Source organism: Passer domesticus, chromosome 2 (genome assembly GCF_036417665.1).
Source record: "Passer domesticus isolate bPasDom1 chromosome 2, bPasDom1.hap1, whole genome shotgun sequence".
NCBI classification, from domain to species: Eukaryota; Metazoa; Chordata; class Aves; order Passeriformes; family Passeridae; genus Passer; species Passer domesticus.
In genome coordinates, this window is record NC_087475.1 from 15,930,136 (window position 1) to 15,951,677 (window position 21,542).

At 41.7% G+C, this 21,542-nt stretch overlaps 1 protein-coding gene across 4 annotated transcripts in view; it reads left to right on the forward strand.

Annotated features, from left to right (window-relative positions):
* Positions 1 to 2,551: 2,551 nt before the first annotated feature.
* The window catches only part of SH3KBP1 (SH3 domain containing kinase binding protein 1), a 210,901-nt gene continuing 191,910 nt past the window's right edge, over positions 2,552 to 21,542 (forward strand). For 2 of the 4 annotated variants that reach the window (XR_010355536.1, XM_064407525.1), the window contains exon 1: positions 2,552 to 3,058. Coding sequence is in view for 2 of the 4 variants with exons in the window: in XM_064407523.1 (XP_064263593.1) it covers positions 3,055 to 3,058 (4 nt within the window). In the remaining 2 variants the exon portion in view is untranslated. The remainder of the gene's footprint in view (positions 3,059 to 21,542) is intronic. The other 2 variants (XM_064407523.1, XM_064407524.1) reach the window with 2 other exon arrangements.

A 21,542-nucleotide genomic window follows, 5' to 3' on the forward strand; every position in this document is an offset into this window, starting at 1 on the left:
TTTGTGGTTATTGAGTTCACAAGGTTAGCAAAATTCTGGGCCAGTAAGAAGCAACACATTGCAAGGTTTCTATAAGCCTGCCTTAACTATTAATTGCATGTTTGAAATCATTTTACCTGGTGGATATTGATGGTCTTGAGACCTGAACATAGCTGTCTCAGCTCAGGTAACTAATAGCAGAGGATAGGAGTAAGTCCAGCTGATCAGTCACCTGCTGTGTAATGTTTACCTGCTCCCATCTTCCTTAGGGCTCCAGGCTGAAATGCTGAGTTTTATTTAAATGAACTTAGTTGCTTTAAAAACAGAACCAAACCCCAGGATTGCACTTTTGTGGCATTAAAGGCAGAATTCTCAAAATTGCTTGTTGTGCGTCAGAAAGTAATTTTCTGCCATGTCTGTGAAATGGATAATGAGAGTTACTTGAAGAAGGTGATAAAAGATCATAACAAAGAGAGACTTATTTCTCAGTATTCACCTTAGAAGACTGTAAATAGAGGGATTCTTTAATTTCCTTCCTTTCCTAAAGGAAGGCTTTTCCCATACTGTGTTGAAATCCACCTCTTGCCTTTCTTTAAGTATCTGAACAGCAATCTACGAAGTTCTTTATGGGAGAGCCCTCTAAAAGACAGACTTCAGACTTGCATTCTAATGAATCTGAAAAAAAAGATGTTTCTGCACGTAACTCTGACCCTTGACAGACTTCATTCCATTGCTGCACAATTTGAAGATAAGAAGTTCTTCAGCCTCCTTGCGAAGGAAAGAAAGAATAAAAGCCATTTCATGATTGTTGAAAGCCTCCTTGTGACACTTGATTCCCTAACAGACCTTAAGGAGAGCCATGAACATTTAAGTGTGTTCTGTTTTGAGCTTTGTGAACATTATTTTTCAGTGTCGAGATCAGAGAACACTCTTGTCATAACACCTGCCCCTTCCTTCCATGCCTGGTGGGTTTTGTTGGAGGGATTTTGAGTAGGTATTTAGACACATGGTTTAATAGCCTGCCACTTTTAATGCAGTTTTTCTTCTGTTCACTGTTCATTGCTCTGAATTTTGTCTAAGTAGTCTGAATCTCATGTTGTCTTTTTAATATTTCATTTTCTGTAAATAATGTAGTAGATGGCTTTCATTTTGTGACTGGCTTCTCACGTCTTCAGTATTGAGGGGAGGAGGCAGTGGAAAAAGTTGTTGTTAGAGTATGTTCTTCAAGGAATAAAAAAAAGCCTCATTGTTTTGTTTTAAGAATAGCAGGAATTTTTTACTCCCAGTTGAATGAGGGGAACTAATGTCCACTTCTGAGGAATAGATTGTTGATGTTATTTATACTGTAGTTTCTCAAGGACTGTCTAATGTGTGCATGTGTACGTGTATGTACACATGGAAACACACTGTTAGAGAAGCCTTTAATTATTTGTAAGTGTGGATAAGAAATGACATTTTTAAACTACTGAAGCTGGAGTTAAATGCAAATGCATTTTAAGTCTGTAGTCTTTGAGTCCATGACGGTGCTTTTGACAATGTTACTCCATATCTAAAAGCCTCGTTCATAAGGATATATAGTAAGATGTAGGTATGTTTATATGTATGTTTAACATAGTTTATATAAAATAAATGTAAATTTTGTTTCTACAGACAATAAATGTTTTCACAAAAATTTTACTTATAAATAATTCAGTTATTTGATTCAGTAGTTGTTAATGTTTGGTGTAATTTTCAGGGTAAAAAAAAAAAGCTTTTTTCACAATCTCTTGTGCAGGGAGTGGAAAGTGGCAGTTTTCTGTTTTCATACACAAACTACCTGAGGTAAGAACAGGCTGCTTTTACTTACTGTTTCACTAACAGTCAAGGTGCTGGTGCTGTAAAATGTTACCTGTACTTTATCTTTAATACCGGGCTTCTCCTCTGCTGCCATTGTAGGTTTTTCCCCAAGGGTCTTTACCTGTGGGCAGACGTGCCCGTGCAGCAGCCTCCCCCCCCTCCCTTCGTGCCTGTCTGTCCAGACATGTTGCTGATCGGTGCACACTGTTACTGTAGCAGGGGTTTCGCATCTTCCTGCCGTAGGAACAATCCGAGCTCCTGTGCGACGCTGCTCTTTTTAGTGAGGCATCAACACTACCCCAAAGGCACTCTTCATCTTCCCTATTTGTCTTTTCTCCTTTCCTTCTTCCCCGCTCCTATACCCAAACCTGTGGCGGTGCGTGCGGGTGAGGTGGGCCGGGCAGAGCGCAGGGGCATCTCCCGGGGGCGGGGCAGGGCCGGGCTCGGCTGCCTGGGGCCGTGCGGGGCCGGGGCAGGTGCGGGGCAGCAATGCGCGCATAGGTGCCTGTCCCGCCGCCCGGGAGCGCTCTCCATCCTCGCCCAGCGAGGACGCGCCCCGTCCCCTCCCTGTGCCCGAGGAGTCCTGCCCCGGGAGGGAGGGAGCCACCCCGCTCCGGCCGCGGCTCCGCTCCCCGCCGCCCCTGCCCCCGCCGGGACCGCGGCGCGGCTCCGCTTCCTGCCGCCCTCCCCGCCCTCCTCTCCCGCCGGCCCGAGGCGGCGCAGCGGCTCTGGCGCAGTCTCGCGACACTTCCCGCAGCGCGGAGCCGGAGCCGCCGCTCGCCCCGGCAGCAGCAGCGGCAGCCGCGGCGCTCGCTGCCCGCGCTTGGGAGCCCCAGCCGCTCCCGCCCCGCGCCCCGCCGCGCTCACCGCCCGCCCCGCCCGCGGCTCGGCGGCACAGGCTCCTCCGGGCGCTTTCGCCCTGGGCTGCTTTTCCCGGCGGCAGCGGGGACCCAGGTGGCTGCAGGAGCTGAAGGCTGAGCCCCTTCTCTCGCCTGATTTCTGTATATTTCCTTTTTCTCACACACGCCGAGGGAGCGGCGGCGCAGGACGCAGGATGCAGCCCGGCTGCGGCGGGTGCTGAGCGCGGCTGCCGCCGGAGGAGGGAGCGGCTCTGTCAGCGCCTCCGCTCCGCGCGGCGCAGGGCGGCTCGGGCGGTCCCTCGCCCCCTTCCTCGCCGTGACCACCCGCCCCAAACTTTCAGCCTGTTGTCGCTGCCAGGCGAAGCCCAGCTCGACATAAATGGGTGAGTTCAGGCCGCCGAGGTGGCGGTGCCGGGGGCCAGCCGGGGCTCCCGCTTGCCTGTGGGGTGCGTGTGCCGCTGTGGGCGGCGGGAGGGAGGTGGCCGCCACCGGCCTCCGCTCCTCCGCCTCACGGCTTTTAACTTCTCCTCCCCTCCCCCGGCCGAGGCAATAATTATTTTCATGTGACAGGCGGAGAGGTCGGTGTTGGCGGCGGCGGGGCGCCGGCCGGGTGCCCCTCGGGGCTGCCGCTGTGGGTGCTCCCGAGCGGGGCTGCCGCGGTCACGAACCCTGCCGAGCATCGGCTGCCCGGCCTCGCCGCCTTCGCGCCGGGCACGGCCCTCCCCGGGCACTCCGGGGTGTGGTGGTACCGGGCCGGGCGCGCAGGTTCTGCTGAGGGCTGCGCTGCCCGTCCCTGCCCGCACCGCCCCTCGCTGCCCCGCCGGGCGGCGGCGGCCGCCGGGGCCGCGGCGCGGGGTCGCTGGAGCCGAGCCCCGGGGGCGGCCGCGCTCCGGCTGCCGCTGCCCGTGAGGTGTCACCCGCGGACTTCGGGAGGAGGCTGCGCCTGCCTGCCCGGCCCGGGCTGGGCAGCGCCCGTTACCTGTGCGGGGGGCAGGGCGGGACGATGGCGATGAATTGTCCCATTGTGCGGGCGAGGCGGCGGCAGCGGCGGTGCCAGGCGCGGGCTGAGCGATGCGCCCGGGGCATCGCTGGAGTGCGGCTCGCTCTGCCCAGCGCGGTGCCCGGCGGAGAAGGACGGATAGGCGGGAACAAAAGAAGCGGCAGCTGTCGGTGGGCAGCCTTGGTGCACACACCGGCCGGCGTCTGGAGACGGCAGCGAGCGGCGCTCCGAAACAGCGGCTCTCGGTGTCCCCAGGCCCCGCTGCCCGCTTCGCTCCCGGCGGCGGAAATGCGGTCGGACTGTGGGGAAACCTGAGAGCAGCATCGCCGAAACCACTGAATATAATGCGTGATGTGGGAGGACATTTTACACAGTTTCACCTGTTGTAGTACCGTGATGTTGGGAGTATAGTAGGAAATAAATCGTCCCTTTGTTCTTTGAGAGATTACTTTGCGGGGTGCTGTGGGAGCGATGCGCAGCTGCTCTACCTGTGTGTTACCAGATTAAGCTCAAGCTTTTTGCTGTGGACTTGGAGTTAGCTCTCCCGTTGGGGCTGAGATGGCTCAGCCCTGTGCAGCTCGTTGGGCCCTATCGATCCGGCGGGCCGGCATCCCACAGTCAGTGGGGGCAGCGCAGGAGCTCTGCTGGGGCTGGCCTGCCTGCTCGCTGACACAGCTCCCAACTTCTGTCACAACAGATAAGATTGTAAACGTAGTTGTATTGAGAGGTAGGGTTTGTAACTGCTGAATGGAGCAGAATCTGTACTCAGTAGGGCTTGTCATAGGAAATAGGTTTTTTTAACAAAATATTTTTGGTTTCTTATCCTCTTCCAATGCATTAATTTCTTACTAACTTTGTATTGTGATATAATAAGGCTTTTCTGATTTCAATTTGCTCCATAGTCCAAATATTAGCCTTCATGGTTTCATTTAGTAAAGCAATAAAGAACCGACAAAGTAATTTGCGCTGATAGAGCTCTAGGAAGGTTTTTAATACAGTAACTTGGTAGTAAAGGCCATCTTTTTTCTTTTTACCCACCCATCCCTCTCTTGGGCAGTGATCCTACACATCTGGCTTCTTTAAAGCTCATTTGGATGATGACTTTCCCAAATCATCATGATTCAGTCATACTTTGCTTTGCAAAATGCGAGTGGAGGGAAGGTGGATATGATTTAATATTTGTTAATATCTTTAAATGATAAGTGATTCTCATCGTTTGCAAACAAATAGAAAAATTGTGCAAGGAGGTGAAGATATACATAGTATGAAAGTAAAATCTTTATAGGAGATATCAAATGAAAGCAGTTTTATTAAACACATTTTTAACATAGCATTTTTGTAAGGTACCTCAGATGCAGAAGAGAATGGGTGAATTCTTTGTGTACTGTTCCTACTAGGAATTTGTGTACTAATCCTACTCAGGATTCCTAATATATATTTTTTTTAGATTACTTGTAAGCCTTCTTATATTAACCATTTATATTTTCTCAGTGGCACTGGAGAGTGTTTTAACCTTGTGCATGTGTGTATGTCATACATACCTGTATATTGAGATTCAGTGCTTCTTTACAGCACACAACCCAAGCCTCACAAGGAATACCTCATGTAATTGGTGTTTTATGAGCTCTTCTATGACATTATAGGCAGAGTACATTAAAGTTAATTAATTTGCACTTGGAATGGACTTCTCAGGAGAGTTGAGTGAAATAATGGTGTTAGTTCTCTACAACATAAAAAGGGGGGATAAGGCAGAGATCTTGAAGGTAATCATGAACACAGTGAAACAAGCTTGGCCCCTCTCCCTAAATGTCTGAGAATTAAGATATGGTGTTTTGTGGGGACTTGTGTGTGGAAGAGGGTTGTTTGTTTGTTGTTGTTTTTTGTTCTGGTTTTGTTTTGAAACTACTTAGATGGACAGGGAACTCAGTGTGGTCAGGGAACTCAGTCTCAACTGCAAGAGCATGGGGTGTCCACGTTTCAGGCTGTCCTCCTGAAGCTGAAGGTGCAGAAAACAAAGTGGATGTGGGGAAACCTGGTTTGGAATGTACTGCTTATCAAATTTAGAAAATGCAAGATTAGAAGTGTGATTCTAGAGAGCAGTGTTTAACTGCCATCATCACGAAGCAGCTGTGCAGCTCCTTCTGTCAGTCGAGACACACTTCCCAACTTCTGCAGTAAATGAAGGAAAATCCTTTCTTCTGCTCTGCAGTCTTTGCTCACATTCAAAGCACGGCCAGTTGAGTGCATTAAATGAGGTGTGGGTCCTGTATAATAACCTTGCAATGAAGCTGTGCAGCTGAAACTTCATCACAATGCTTCAACACTGTCTTCATCAATATTTTTTCATCTGAATGTTTTCCAAGGTATTGTTAAAGCTTTGCTGTTTGGAAGGGGAAAGAGAGGAAGCGCTGCTTTTGTTTATGTGAAATCACATCGATCACCTCTGCTGCCACCACAGCTGGGAGTTTGGATCCAGAGAGTCTTGTGCCCTTTGAACCAGCTAGATTACCTCCATGGCAGACAGCTGTTGTCTGCATGGTTTTACATGACTGGTTGAGAAAAGTGCTTTGCTGTGGAATATTGCAGCTACTTTGTACACACCGAAGGAATATTACACCAAGAGCTAATGCAATCAAAAGAATTCAGTCTAGTGAGAGTGTGATTATTCTGTACTAGTTGCAATCCCTTTTTCTGTTTTTACCTTTTTTTTTCATTTTCTAAATTCTTTTCTATCCCCTGCCCTCAACTTTCCCCCTCCCCTGTTACTCTTTATATGTTTCAGACTTGCTGCTTCCTCTGCCTTCCTCTCTTATCTCAGCATCAACAGAGGGAGTGCTCTGAGCACATTTCCTGCGTGTGGGGCCAGGCTGACCTCCAGCACCAGGGCTGTGCCCCACCTAAACTTCTGCTGGGCCCTGTGGTGACACCTGGAGAGTGCTCACTGCAGCAGGAGCCCTGGGGAGTGCAGCTGGGGAGCTCCAGCAACCCTGCTCTCCCATCTAAAATGATGAGTTTTTGAGGCCTGAGCTTAGCAGAAGTTGTACACAGAAGATGGTATGTGTGCTTGTGGTTGCCTTTCCAAAATGGTGGAGACATTGGAGCCTTTAAGTAAAATAGCTGTAAGATTTTTAAAATAGAAATAGTATTTGATGTTCTAGTCATCCTTGAAGGCAGTTGAACAGTTTCAGCTGAATAAGGAAAAGCAATAAGAAGGATGATTAGCAGGACTTTTTTCACTTGGATTTATTTTTTAAAATAAGGTTTTAAGTAACTGTAAAGTGGCTTTATAGGAAAAAAATCCTGTAAAAATCCTTCCCAACTTGTAAAAAGTCTTTATTCTCCTCATAGGAGGTGTTACTGATTTTAATTATTTTGTGGTCCTTGGTAGATTTGTTTCTACAAGAAGGCAGCTACATTGGAGCTGTTCAGGATCAGATGTCCAGTGGTTTGGTAGCATTATACAGCCTGTGAATGGCTTATGATCTTTAAAAATAGCTGGTGTGAAGTTTTATTTTCCTAGAAATCAAGAGATAATGACATTCCTGTCATAAAAGGTTGTCAGAGTTGCCTTCTATAATGGATATTTCTTTATTTCCAATGGGGTTGGAAATAAAGAAATATAAAATATGTAAATATGTATGTATATGTAAAAGATTCTAAATATAATTTATGATTATGGCATGTCTTCTGCTTGCTCCTTTGCAGTAACTCTTCCTTCCTCAGATTCTCCATTAGAGTTGGTTTTTTAAATCAATTGTTGCTTTTAACTCAGGAAGTGTGATAAAGAACATAATACTTAAAATAGATGGTTTCTTAAAAGAACAGAATTGCTGCTTGTTTTTGTGCTAATCAAAGATTCATATGTAGAAAATTACAATAGAGCTGCTAGAAAAGGGGTTTTTTGACTGCCTGGGTTTAAGGAAGCAATGTAATGAGCATGTAACAATAACAATGTAATGTAATAAAACACTGTTGAAAAGCAGTTTTGTTTTGATATGAATGCTGAGTGCATACATATTTTCCTTTAAACTGCTACTAATGTAATAGATACAATTTATCAATACAATCTACTATTATATACAATATATACAATTTATCTCTGATGTCATTAAGATTGTTTATTTTGTAATTGTTGTCCACTGGATGTTAGAGGGTGTTTTAAGAGCACTGGTGGTATATCAGGTTTGTATAGGAGATCAGTGTTGGCCTTGTAGTTAATGCAGTGACTCCTTCCCTGCTTATAGGGAAGGGTTGCATGTGTTAGCAGGAGAAAAAGGAGAGCTTGGAAATGTGAAATGAGCAGCTGAAATTTCAGGTCTGATGTGTTAGAGGTCACTGGCTGACGTGCTGCAAGCAGGTTAGCCCCGATGAGATCAAAGGAGCGAAAACAGCTGCAGAGATGGTATCTGTTGTTTTGCTCTGATCCTGCTGGTACAGAGCAAGCTTATAAAAAAAGATGATGGATTTTGTATGGTTCCTATCTGTGTGGTTTTTAAAATCCTGGACCAGGGAGCGGATGTTTTCCCTTGATGCAAAGGCAGGAAGTAGCTGCAGGCCATATCTACATTCTGTACACTGAGGAATGATGAAAGAATATATTAGGGGGAGGGGAATGATAGAGGAGGTGAATATCAAGATTCAGTAATTCAGCTAATGTAAAAGTAATTGCTGACAGTCTGCTCCACACTGAGAGGAAACACAATAAAAGCTCAAAGTCCCTGTGTGTGAGAGAATATGCAAATATTGCAGTTCAGTAGTCGTGGATTGTATTATCAAATGAATTTGTCTTTCCCCTACTTTTTATTATTGATAACTGAGAAGCATCAGTAGAAAGCAACTCTTGAGAATGCAGTGGTAAATCCACATAAAAGCTGCATGATGAGATGACTCTTGCAAGGTCTTGGCTATGCTTTGTTCCTAACACAACTTTGCCTTAGAGAATGGAGCGTCCTGGAGGACAGGCAGTGAAAGGGGAAAGGATGTCTTTGTTCCCAGTCTTACAGCAGTTTGTATTACAGTAGGAGTGTTGCTGAGAATTTGTGCTTCTGATTTAGTATGAAGAATTGTGTGGAGTTGTGGATCAGAAATTATGTCTGTGCTGAAAAAAAAAATCTCTTTAGCAACAAAGATAATGTATTATAGAAAACTAAGCATTTATACAAGAAAAATATCCCTTCTGATATAACTTCTAATATAACTTCTGATTAATCTGTAGTGTGTGAGTATAAAGAGATGTCTTTTGAACTCTGCCTTTGAATTTCATTAGAAGTATTGTACAGAAGGAAAAAGTTCTTCTTTCCCTCGTTTTCCGTCTTTCATACTGTGCAGCTAAATCACTTCTGACAATTGAAACCCGCTCACACCAAAACCAGTGTAAGTCTATTCTTTTATTTGAAGATCAAAGTCAGCATTGGTGCACAGCTCCCTGGGGAACTAATGCTTTTTTGGAACTGTCAATATAGATTCATTGCATGTGTTGCAAGTCAAGGCCCAATTAGACTAGATCTAGATCTTTAAAGGTTCCTCCCCGCCCAAAGCATTCAAAATGATCTATCAATATTTAATTAGCTTTCAGTGGTCACACTGATTGTATTTAAAAATTAAGTGGTTTATGGCCCACAGGTAATTTGTATTAATGAATTTGTGACTTACATTTAAAAACGCAACTCACCTAAAACAAGCCAACAAAAAAACCACCCCTGCAAAATAGGAATATTCACAACAAGTTGTGTTCTCTACTTGTAATTTCTAGGAACTTGCTTGTTACCTTAAAAAGCAGCATATTGGTCTCAAAACAAATACACACAAAAGTCACTTCAGAGCGTTCTCTTGCTTGTTTTAGGTTGGTTTTGTGGGAAGAAGTTCTTGGAGGTCAGTGCAACTGCTGGTGCTGTATGGACTGCTTGTGTCAGCCTGGCCCTCTTTGTATGTAGCCCTGTCTTTCCCCGTGAGCTGGATTTATAAAGGTTTTTATTAAAGGTAGCAGCAGTATCAGAATATAAGTGTACATATAAAGAATTTTTCATTTTTGAGCCAATTGTTAAGCCATTCTTTGAGAACTTTCATGTCAGGTTTAAGTTAAGTATGTTCTCTGTCTGTGCTTGCTGATTCATCCTCACCACTGGCAAAAAACAATTTTTCATACTCTGGTAACTTGGCAGAGTTGATTTTTTTTTCCTGATAGGCTTGTGCAGCATTGAAAATTTTCTGTCCTTGTGACAGATATAAAACTGGCAGGCAGCAAGACCTCAGCTTAATTTTTCAGTGTTTTTCTCATTCCTGCTGTTCTTTCAGTGAGGTCTCACTGAGCTCTTATTGAGCTGTTAGTGCTCCTCTATTTCCTACTGTCAAAGGGCACACCAGATTCCAAACTGTGCCCAGAAAAAGATGCCTTTATTTAGAGGTTTTGTTATGGCAAGGTGTAAAAAATTTCTTTGCTGTTAAATTTGGCCCACTTATAAAATGTGTTTTAGCTTTGGCCTTGTGTTTCCAAATGTAAGGATTAGCAGCTTGCTTTGGAAGAGTGGTGATGCTTCTTTATAAACAGTATTTAAAAGTGGATGAAGATTGACTACTGCAGTACTTTTCTTTTTTGTTATTAGTTTCTTATGAACACTTCTTTATTGTCATCCACAGCTTTATGGAAAAATATCCTATCAAAACATTTCACTCTAGACAAGATCACCTTAATTTCCCATGAAATATCCCAGTTCATTGAAACTGCAGAACTGCCATTTTCATTGAATTCAACTATCCAACTTTTCTGCTTAAATGATCACATTACAGAAACCGTCAAAATCTTCCATAAGGCAGCCAGAATACCTCAAACAACTAAAAAAAAAAAAAAATTCTAACCCTAGAGGAACCTGACTTTGTTCCCATCAGACTTTAAATGGCTGGGTGAAAGGAAGGGATGGAGAAATGAGTGCAGAGAGTGAAAGCCTTCCAGTAAAGGCTGAGTTTGAGAGCCTTTCCTTGAATGCACAATCCAGCAGTTTGTGCCAGTGGGAATTCCTGAACACCTGAGAGTGAGCAGCAGTGCTTCCAGTCCTGCTAGCAGGGAATACAAAATCTCACCATGGTAGCAAGAATGCTTGTAACTTCACTCTTTAATAACATGAAAAATTAAATTAGTTCCAGGAGAGTAAAAAAAAGTGTCTACAAATTTATAAATCCTCATTATATAAAAGATTTTTGATGGCATGTGCTACACCTTATTATTTTATTTTAATTTTTGTTCAGAGAAACATCAAGGTCCCAACAGTTGTGGAGAACACTGGCTCGAAAGCTTACAAGCTTTTATTTTTTTATATCTGTATTTTTAGATTGCATCTGGGAAAGAAAAGGTTAATCACTATGCAGTCTTGGTATCTAGATTTTGTTCAGACTTCAAAATTGATATTGAAGAGAAACAGTTAAACCTCTTCAAGTAGTAGATTTCAAGTTTGATACACTTCTGTGCTTTTGTTGCATTTGTTTAATGCAAATGGTAACATTTAAATTTAATCTCATTTTAAGGTTCTAAACCATTTGCTGAATTGAGTTGATCATGTCACTAGTTGAGTTGTTAATCTCAGTCTGATACGAGATTACTTTTAATCTTGATTCATTGGTAATTGCTGTATCCTTCATGTGGGAAATGTGTTCTTTGTAGCTGTTTTTGTTAGTGACTTGAACAACAAAGTTAATTTTCCAGGTGACAAAAAACTGAGTATTTTGTGGATTTTGTTGCCTTGTAACAAGTTAGTTTGTAGATTTGACCAGCTCCTCAGTTACTTCTTTCTTTGCTGCTTCTTCCTCTGTAAGTCTGGTAGACCACAGAGGGTCAAGTTTATCTATCTGCATAGAACTGCTCCAACATCATGGAGGTAGCATGTGGTTAATCAAGGATTTGTGTGTCTAGTTAATCCAGGCTAGTTAACTGCTATTTTATTGATGGGAGGTTTGCTTAATAAGCAAAATCCTTCTCTGACTTCTTCCTTGCTTGACTAAATGTGTGATGAAAAGAGATTTATCCTTGAACAGCCAGCTAATTTGTACAAGTAAGATCAGCTCTTTCTGTTGCAAGAAACAACCTTTCAACTGGGAGAGAAATCTTCCTGCTGCTGTTGCTGTTATCTTTGGTTATAATTGTTTTTAATGTTCATCTTCCTGGACAGCTGCTGTTTCCTCCTCCATCCAGTAATCTCTTTTAAAATGGGAAAAATCTTTATTTTCTTTGAAACTTAATACAAAAGCCCCTTGTATCTGCTGATCGTTTCATTCATCAAATACCTTTATTCAGCTTCATTTGAAAATAGCAGAAATACACTTGTCAGTTTTCTTTTGACCACTGAGGTCAGTTTGAATGGTCTTTGTTCTGTCAGCTCATGCCGCCCTTCAGAATTGCTCACTTTGATTTGCATTAACCGTGCTTCTTATTTTAAAGGCTATGATTTCTGTGTATGAAGCACCTATAAATAGTGCTTTTGATTAGCTGACATCTCAATTATCTGACTGTGGTTTGTGGAAGATTAAGATAAGATACCTTCTAGTTCATGATGAACTATCTTCTGACAATTCAAAATTGTCTGCACTGGCTCTGGAGTCATGAGACATCTATTAATATGTATTCCTCTGCAGTGTATTTGATAGTTTGTTCACAGTTGTGGAGAAAACATTCTTGTTTGTTCCTGTGTGTTTCTCATTCCTTCACCTCATTCTGTCAGAAAGCAGTTGCACCTCTTCTCATCACTTACAGAAGTACAGAAGTACATGCATGCTTCTTTCCCTTTGTAAGTTGTGTTGTTTTGCTGCTTTGGGTTCATGTGTTGTGGTGGTGTTTGATTGTCAGGGTGGTTTTTTTTTTAGTTTCTTAAATAAATCTACATTACAGTTTCTCAACTGTTTTTCAGGAAAGATGCTCTTCAGCCTTGTTTGATTTTTTTGGGTTTTTTTTTGTCTGTTCACATACCTGATGGTCTGTCATCCCATCTTTTCATATGCATTTCCTTCAAATTCATCTTTCCTTCTTTGACCTGTCTTTCAAATGTATTGCTTCCCTTGTTAGAAAGCTTTCTTATCTATTTCACTTAAAGAGTCTCAAAATTCCCTAAATTAAGATGCAAAGATATACAGAACTCTGAAGGCAATCTGGTGCAATACAGCACAATTGTAGGTGATCCTTTATGCATTTTATTTGAAATTAGGGACAGAAGAAACCTTTGGCTGGAATCCCATAAATATGATGTCAGGAAGGAAAGGGATTGACTGTCTTTTAGGGACTATTGCTTTAATCTGCAAAGTTTTTTCAGAGTTGAAATTGGTACCCTGGAATAATGCTGAGGTGTGTGTTGCATATTGTGTTTTGACAGACATATTTTTTTGTATTTTCTGATGGAAGAGTGGTGCCTATGGTGTATGGAGTAAAACAGATTGTGGAAGTTGGCAAAGCCAAATACTGAAATTCCAATGTTGTGGGGGTTTTTTTAATTTTTTTTTTTTAATTTGGAGAACTTTAAAGCAGGATGTTACTATTTTAAGTAGAATTTCAGTTCCTGTCTGTTCAAGTCTGTCAGTGTCTCTCTTAGACCAAAACCAAGGAGCTGATGTAAATGCAGCCTTGTAGGCAGAGAAATTGAATGTAATAAACCCTCTTTGCCTCTCCAGACCCTCTGAAATCTACAATTAGTTCTCACTTCTGATTTCCTTAACTCTAAGAGCTTGTACCACTTGAAATCAGGGAAAGTCATTAGAAGATTCTTTATGGGGATAGAGTCCAGGAAACTTTTTCTTAGATGGAAAAGTAGAGCTTTCTCCTTAGCCTTGGAAGAAGAGCTCAAGGTAGAAAACATTCAGTGACCACCTCATTCCTGTCCTCTCTGGTTCTCTTGGTTGCATGGTTCAACCTGCCTGTTGCCTCCTGGATGCTTAGAGAGATTCTGTGCCAGCACCTGAGGAAGTTCTCCTTGTCTTGAGGAGAATCTCTCCTGTTGTTACTTCCTTGGCCACACACTTTGTTCTGTTCCAGACAATACCAGTGTTGGTTACTGGGGGTGGATGGGAGGAGGATGTTGTCAGAAGAATATCTGCTTGTAAAACAATAGGGTTTATTGCCTCTGTTTGTTTCCTTGGGTTCCACAAAGCCCCATCCTGCTGCTTTCTCCCCCTTTTCCCCCATCCTCAGTGCAGCAATGGGTTCTTCTGTGTAAATGCTGACTGTTGTTTGTGCTTTCACTCTGTGTGCAGCTCGGCTGAGCATTCCCATTCAGCCAGCCCAGGGTGGCTCAGGCTCCCTTTTGGAACAAGGCTATCATCAGGTCACAAGCTGTTCTGGCTCACAATGAAAGCCAGGGATAAGCTTTCAGATGTACTTCTTTGGCTTGCATCAGGTTTTGCTTTCAGGATTGTTCTTCTGAGGAGGAGCTCTGTGTAGTGTCTCCCTTTTGGAGGTTTGTTCCCATCATAAGAGTTAAAGGGGATCACTTGGAAGGAAGAGAGCATTTTTTCAGTTGGAGGAGACTTCTTGAGACTTTTAACCTGCTACCAGAGATACCTGTTCAAAGAGCTGTGTCTTCTACTTGCAGCATAATCTCTGCTTTCTGAAAGGCTCTGCCTTGTTCAAAATCAAGGGAATTTCTCAAAGAGAAAATAAAACTAAAAAATGTTAATGCAAGTGCCTCATTGCCCAGGCCTACGATGGACACATGGCATTTTGAAAAACACCATTAAAACAAAACATACCAGCTAATGCCTCTGATGTGGATTTTTGTTCATAAAAAAAAAAGCAAGTTTGTGAATTCCATTTATTGTGACATCCAAAAAACATTACTTGCAGAAACTGATTTAAGCTGAGAAAACAGAGCATTAAAGATACCATCAAAACTTATTACTCTAGAATTGCATCCTGAAATCTAAAATTGGAATTTGAAAGTTTTTTTGATGCACAGAAGCTGACACATGTTATCTGATATAATAGTGAAGTTTATTTGCCCAAGGATTGTCTGGAACTTGTGAATTCATATATGCAGTAATTTCTAAAGCAGCATTTTTTTCCAGTCCTATTGTTCTTACCACAGTTTGAAAGAGAATAAAAGAACCTGATATTAGAAGATGCTAAGATCATGAGCAGCAGTTTGATGAGATTTCTTTATTAATCAAGAAAATATTATATTGATAGGTTTTAAAGGTGTTCTTTTAACCACGTGTCCTTTCTCCAAATATTCCCACCCTACCTTCCATTGGTGCTCCCATAATTGAGGAAGTTTGGTGTTTTTGACACCCTAGGTGGCTTTTCTTTCAGTGGTGTAGAGGTTTAATGGAGATGGCTTGGTGCTGGTATGTAAATGTTGTATTGAACCATAGTGATGAAATGCAGATTTCCCATCATCTGAGCTCTTGTACTTGGGTCTTTGAGCCCCAGTACACACACACAGAAGATACAGCTCCTGTAATGCCCAATAGTCCATTCCCTATGAAAGCACAGTAGTTGTGCCCTTTAATTTCACTTATAAATTATGAAACTGCTGAGACATTCCATGCTGGGCCTGACCTTCCTCTGAATGTGAAGTTCTGTAGCTTGAAATGCTTGGATTTACATAAGAGGTTATAAAGAAAAAAGCAGATTATTTCTTCTCTCCATCCAGCCCAGCTTCTCGCTGTTGTACAGCGCACGTCTTTGTGACAGTGTAAAATGCAGCAGTTAAAACAGCACTGGTTTGTAGTCCTAGCATTTGACAGGTGGAATCAGAAAAGTTGCTGCTGGGGTAAATATTTTGCATCTGCTGTCTTAAAAATGATAGAATTCCATTAAACTGAGGGAAAACAACACAACTTTGAAATTGTTATAAGACACTGTGTGTGTCTGCAGCTGGCATCACACAGCAAAAGACTCAGACTGTAGCATAGTCTGAGGATTTTGGCTATATCAGGCTACTGCTGCCAGCAGTCTCTTCTTGCAGAAATTGCCACTTCCAAAAGCAAGAATACCTCAACAGGATGTATCTGTGCACCACTTTTCAGTCTGGTTACTTAATGTAACACCATTTTTGTGAGCACTTCCAGCAAATGTGGCTAAGATGCAGAGGAGTATGTTGTATTCTCCCCATCCTCCTCCTGTGCAAAAGGGTTGCTACTTTTGGCAAAGACGTGTGGTGATAGTAACAGCTTAGGCATCTAGTGAAATCCTCCAAGCTCCTCTGAGATCATATTCGTAATTACATTCATGCTTCTCATCTGATGTTAATGAGACGAGGTGGATGTTGCTGGTTTAGAAGCTCAGAGTTTTAACAAATGCCATGCATTGCACAATATGAAGACTGGGAATCATTTGTTGATCACAATCTCTGCTCATCTTCCTGAGGGTTAAATGATGCCACATCGCCTCTGAAAAGATGGTTATTCCTTGTCTTTTTGATTTTTTATTAATTTGTCTTTCTGCCTCAGTACCATCCATTGGCATCTATAAGTGTTATGAAAGCAACTTTGGCACGAGAATACTGGGCTAGTACTTCTGAGTAATTTAACACAACACTTACTTTCATGGCATCAGCTTTTCTATCCTGTTTACTTTATATGGTGATAGATTAATTTGGTAGCAGTTCTCATAAATTTAGCCAAGTGGTAGTTTTATAAATAGTTCTGTATTTAGCTGTCATTTTTCTCCTTTTGGTCCTGAAGAAGTAACTCATATCCTTCCTATATCCTCTCAGTCATCTGAGAATGAGATTTAGAAACTGCAAGTGTAGAGCAGCATTACTAACAATTTTGTATGAATATATAGTTTGTCAAATGGGACTTATTTGTCTTTTTATACCTTAAGTGCTCTTCTCCTTTTCTGTTTTTCTGAGCAGTGGGTATAATAATTTACACTCTTCAGAACTTTGAATTGTTTTTATGGATATTGGAGAAAGCAGGAACTCATGTTAAGATGATGATGTGAAATGTTTTCCTCTGAATTTAATGCCTTCCACTTCTTCTGAATGGGTCCTTGTGTGCATTAGTTTCTGAGGGGAAGAGCAATTCCAAAGGTGAATGGCTCTCAAGACAATTTTGCCTCTGAAAAATACTATATTTCTTTAGTTACAGGTTAACACAATGCACGTTGTCTGCAAACTTGACAATGTGAATTTAAAGTAGGTTTGTTTGTGCATGCTGTGTCAGTGGGAACATCTGCTGTAGTCGAGAGGCACTCTGCTTGATAGAACCAATGGATTACAGTAAAATTAATCTCTTTCAGTAGCAAAAATGTGATTTGAGTAGTTTGTTGTCCAAGGCAGAAGGACCATTTTGCCCGCAGGAAAAGATCAATTAATTCATGGAATAGAAGTGCTTCCTCTGACTGACAGCCACATGAATGCCAAAGAGTATCTATGCAACATGTATTGCTGGATCCAAAGTGACATTAAGGGGGAATACAGATGTAACTGCTGCCACCTAGAACTACCACAGTGATCTTTCCTTGCTTACTCCACAGTTACACGTGCATGGTTTCTGGTGCTCAGATGTGCTTTGGCATATTGCATGAAAAGTTTGTATCGGAGATTTATAGTGTGACACTATAAATTCACTTGCATGCAACTACTATGATAGGCTGAAAAAGAAATAAAATTCATAGTGTTTCTTAGAAATACTTACCTGAAGTTGTGGTGACATCTTGCTATGAGATGTGTATTTTAAGTAAAAAGGCCCCATATAAACACAAAAACACAAACACACTGACTTGCTGTTGTTCTTTACCTGACTGTGAGATTTTTCCAATGGACTGTGGTCATACCAAGTGGCTTAGTTGGAATATAAAGTATTTCTTGTCCTACTGGGTGATTTCCACTCAAAAACCTGTGTGTTTGTTTGTTTTAAAAACTGGAACCAAGCATACCTCTTTGAAAAACAGAAAACTAGCTCTCTTCTTTTCTTGGAGGACAGCTCAGGTGTTCTGTCAGCTGGAGTGGCTTCAGCTCTGCTGCTGCCCAGAGAAGAGTCACATCAGGACAGTGCCAGGCCAGGTGTTCACTGTCCTCCAGATTAGGGCTTGGTTGGGCTCCTCTGACAGCTCCTCTGATCCTGTGCCTGTGTGTGACTGTGAATTCACACCCCAGAGCTTCCCCTCAAGTGCTCCCATCTGTGCGAGCGCTGTGGCTGCCTGTGGTATCCCCAGGTGCAGACTGGCTGAGCATTTGTAACAAGAAAAGGACCCTGGGCAATCTGATTTAGGTGGCCCCTTCTGTGGCTGCTCTGCCCTTTGAGGAGTGATGCAGTGAAGGTGCTATTCTAGGATTATGACCTTTAGCTCCCCCCCATTGTTTGCAAAGGGGAAATAAGAAAATGTAATGTAAACTGAAGGCTGTTGTCTAAGTGGAGGAGTTACTGTTTATCATGTAGCACAGATTTAACATCTTGAAGATTAAATAGTACTGCTTTTCCTTCTGATATTGATTTTTCCTTCCCCTACAGCTTTTCTTTTTCATGAAATGAAATCCTTACAAATTATTTTAGCAGGAAGTGTTATTCCTGATAGAGTTACAAAAGAAAAATGTTAAAAATGGGGCAAAGTTTGGAATTAATTTTTCAAGGAAATTATGGATCTTGCTTGCAATCAAGTAGAAACAAAATGCTGAAGTTATTTTTTTGTGCCACAGACATGCTACAAAACTAACAGCTCAAGCTTTCTTAAAAATCCTAGTTGTAATTTACATTTAAGGTATAAAGTTAGAGGTATATTCGTATTTAACCAATTTTTTATGAGGCATTCCCATATTTTGGTAGAATGATGACTCCAAGGCCTGTTCAGTGACTCATTCCTTCATCTCATAATATAAAGTGTAATGACATTGAGAGAGTTGAGTCTTTATAAACTATAGATTATTTTGTTCTTTGGTAGAAGAACCACATCAGACTTAGTATGAATCTGTTTTCCTTCTCTTCTCTCAATCCCATTTATACCACAGCATCCTTCATGTGATTGGCCTGCCAGCTGCTCAGTCTTCTTAGAGTGAAGAAAACAGTGGCCTTGTAGGTCATAATTGATCTTCAGACCTTCTGGCCCTCCAGGTCTTGTTTAGGAAACCAGCATTATTGAATGTAATGCAGTTTGGGGTTTGGTTGGGGTTTTTTTGTTGTGGGCTTTTTTTTCCCCCGGGTTTCCTTCCTTCCTTCCTTCCTTCCTTCCTTCCTTCCTTCCTTCCTTCCTTCCTTCCTTCCTTCCTTCCTTCCTTCCTTCCCTTCCTTCCCTTCCTTCCCTTCCTTCCCTTCCTTCCCTTCCTTCCCTTCCTTCCCTTCCTTCCCTTCCTTCCCTTCCTTCCCTTCCTTCCCTTCCTTCCCTTCCTTCCCTTCCTTCCTTCCCTTCCTTCCCTTCCTTCCTTCCCTTCCTTCCTCCCTCCCTTGCTGTTTGGTCTAATAAAAGGTATTGATTTTTTACTCTCCTGGTGGGTCCTAATATTTCACTAAGTTTTATTGCAACCTGTCATATAGCAAAAAAAAAGTGAGTTTTTTTAAAGTACGCCCCTAAGCTCTGAAAGTGTGCTAGGCTCACCAGTTTGTACCCACGTGTCTTAGATAAAACAGCACATTTGAAAAAGATCTTGTCTGTGAAATTGAGGCAGACGTGATTCAATGGTCAGATTTTTAACCTGTTATAAGATATTATCTTCATGCAAAAGTGTGATGCCCTCTCTTCTGAGGAAATGTCATTTGAGCTTTAACTGAAAGCTTGAATGCAGAATATTTGCAGGTAGTCTGTCTCATTTCTGTTCTGGTTTTTTTTTGGGTAAGCCAATGCAACAAGAGTGTTTATCCCTCACATGGAGCTGAGTGACTTAGAAATGCAAAAACATAAAACTTACAGCTCTTAACTCCTTGACTGCCATGTCTAACTGGATTTACTCACTTTAATGTCTACATTTGGGTGTGAAACCAGACTGCTGCAGAAGGTGGTGCTGCCATATGGATGCTGTTACTTGGGTGGAATAGTGCCAAAGAGGTTAATAACGTTTCCATTGTGCCTACACACTTCAGATGTCACAAGAAACTGATTTAAGAACATAGTTTTTGTTGCACATTAGCAAATCTCTGTTTCTTTTCTTTATAATTTCTTGCTTGGAAAGGCACTGTACAATAACTGAAAATAAAATAAACAGAAGACATTTCTGTCTTCAAGTATTGGTAGCATTATTAAAAAAATTCTGACTAGGTCAGTTTAAGAGATTAGATTTTACTTGTAATTTAAAATGTGGCAAGGCAACAAACTAAACAGTAAGAAAAATATTCATAATTATCAACAAAATAATTTCACCTGTATGTGCAAGACTAATTTGTGGAATGAATCAATGGTAGGACCAGTTAAACTTTCAATCAACAGGTTTTTTTCTAGATGTGCTTTTTAAACATACAACTGTTAGGTTGCATTTCAATGTCTGCTTCATATCATTAGCAATTCAAATTGTGTATTTTAAATCCAAACCACTAAGCATTAAATTAAAAAAATCTTTGTCCCTGACATTGCAGTAATGAGTTGTACTGTGCCAGTCTCCAGCAGTGCTCTTAATAACTAGCTTTGATTCTATTTCATGAGTTTTTATGTTACAATTTGGATTGATGCTAATATAAGACTAGGAATAGCTGATTTTATTGGCATGAGAATAAATGTTCTCCTTGTAGATCAAAATAACTTGAATAGCTTTTGATATTGGATTTCATTCCTAATGTACAAAATGCCTTTTTCTAACAGAAAGAGTAGCTAGAGGTTGCTGGCTGGGGCAGGTTTGACTTTCAGGCATCATGAGGTACAATAATTTGAAGAAAATTTCTCTAAAAGAGAAACCAGATCTGCCTGTCCCAGTTTTGCCATTTTATTTTTCTCTTGGCTTAAAATGGATTTGAGTTTTGGCTGTTAATACAACAATCTGTTTACCTTGGCAGAGCTGGGCATAAGACCAACCTTTGCTGGTTAACAAATAACACTAATATGGGCTCACTGTCCATGGAGTGTTTTCTCACATCATGAATCATTGTGCAAACTGGGACACAGTTTTAGTTCAGTTCCTGAGGAGAAATCTAGCACAGCACTTCAGGAATCAGGTATGTTGCACTTACAGATGTGAAGCACAACTCTGATCTGCTTTTTTGTAACCAACCTGGATCAGTGTTATCTCTAATATCAATCCAGCTTCCATGAAGACTAAGTTTCACCTCAAAAAAACCAAAAAATATTAAGTTTGACTGGCTGGCAGAATGAATTTTTCAAAGCACAGTTTGAGGAGGTGCTGTGATTTAGTATGCTTTAGAAAATGAGTTTGATTTAAAAACTGCAAGAACCTATAAATTGTAGAGCACTTTTGGCTGTCATGTGCTCTTCAAACTTCAGTGCTGTGATAAATGAGAATTTTGAGTGATCTCAGAAGTAACTTCCCATCAGTTTGTCACAATTCTGCGCATTTGTTAGGTGTACTCTTATTTCTCTTTCCAAACTGCACTTTTGGTTTCCTTTGAAGAGTTTATAAACATCTTGATTGTGTGGTCTTACTTTGGTGACTCATATGTCTCTGACTGCTTACACACACTTATGTTACAGTAATCAAATTCTCTGAGAGGAGGCAGCTTTTAAAAATATTTATATGTGTTTTTTAATAAGTGGAAACTTTTATAGACAGAGAAAAGCCTGAACAGTGAAGGGTTGGGGTTTTCTGTTTGTTTAAACAAACTTTCTGTAAAACAAAAGTGATTGAACAGCTGCTGTCTGTATGTGAATTAGTGCAAACTTCAGGGAGTTAGCTCCAGTGCCTCCAGCCTACCCAAGCCACTGTAGAGTCAGGTCAACAGCCTCATTCCACCTTTTGGTGCCCCAGCTTAAGAGGGAGAACATAATTAATAAGAAAACTGTCATTAATCATGTC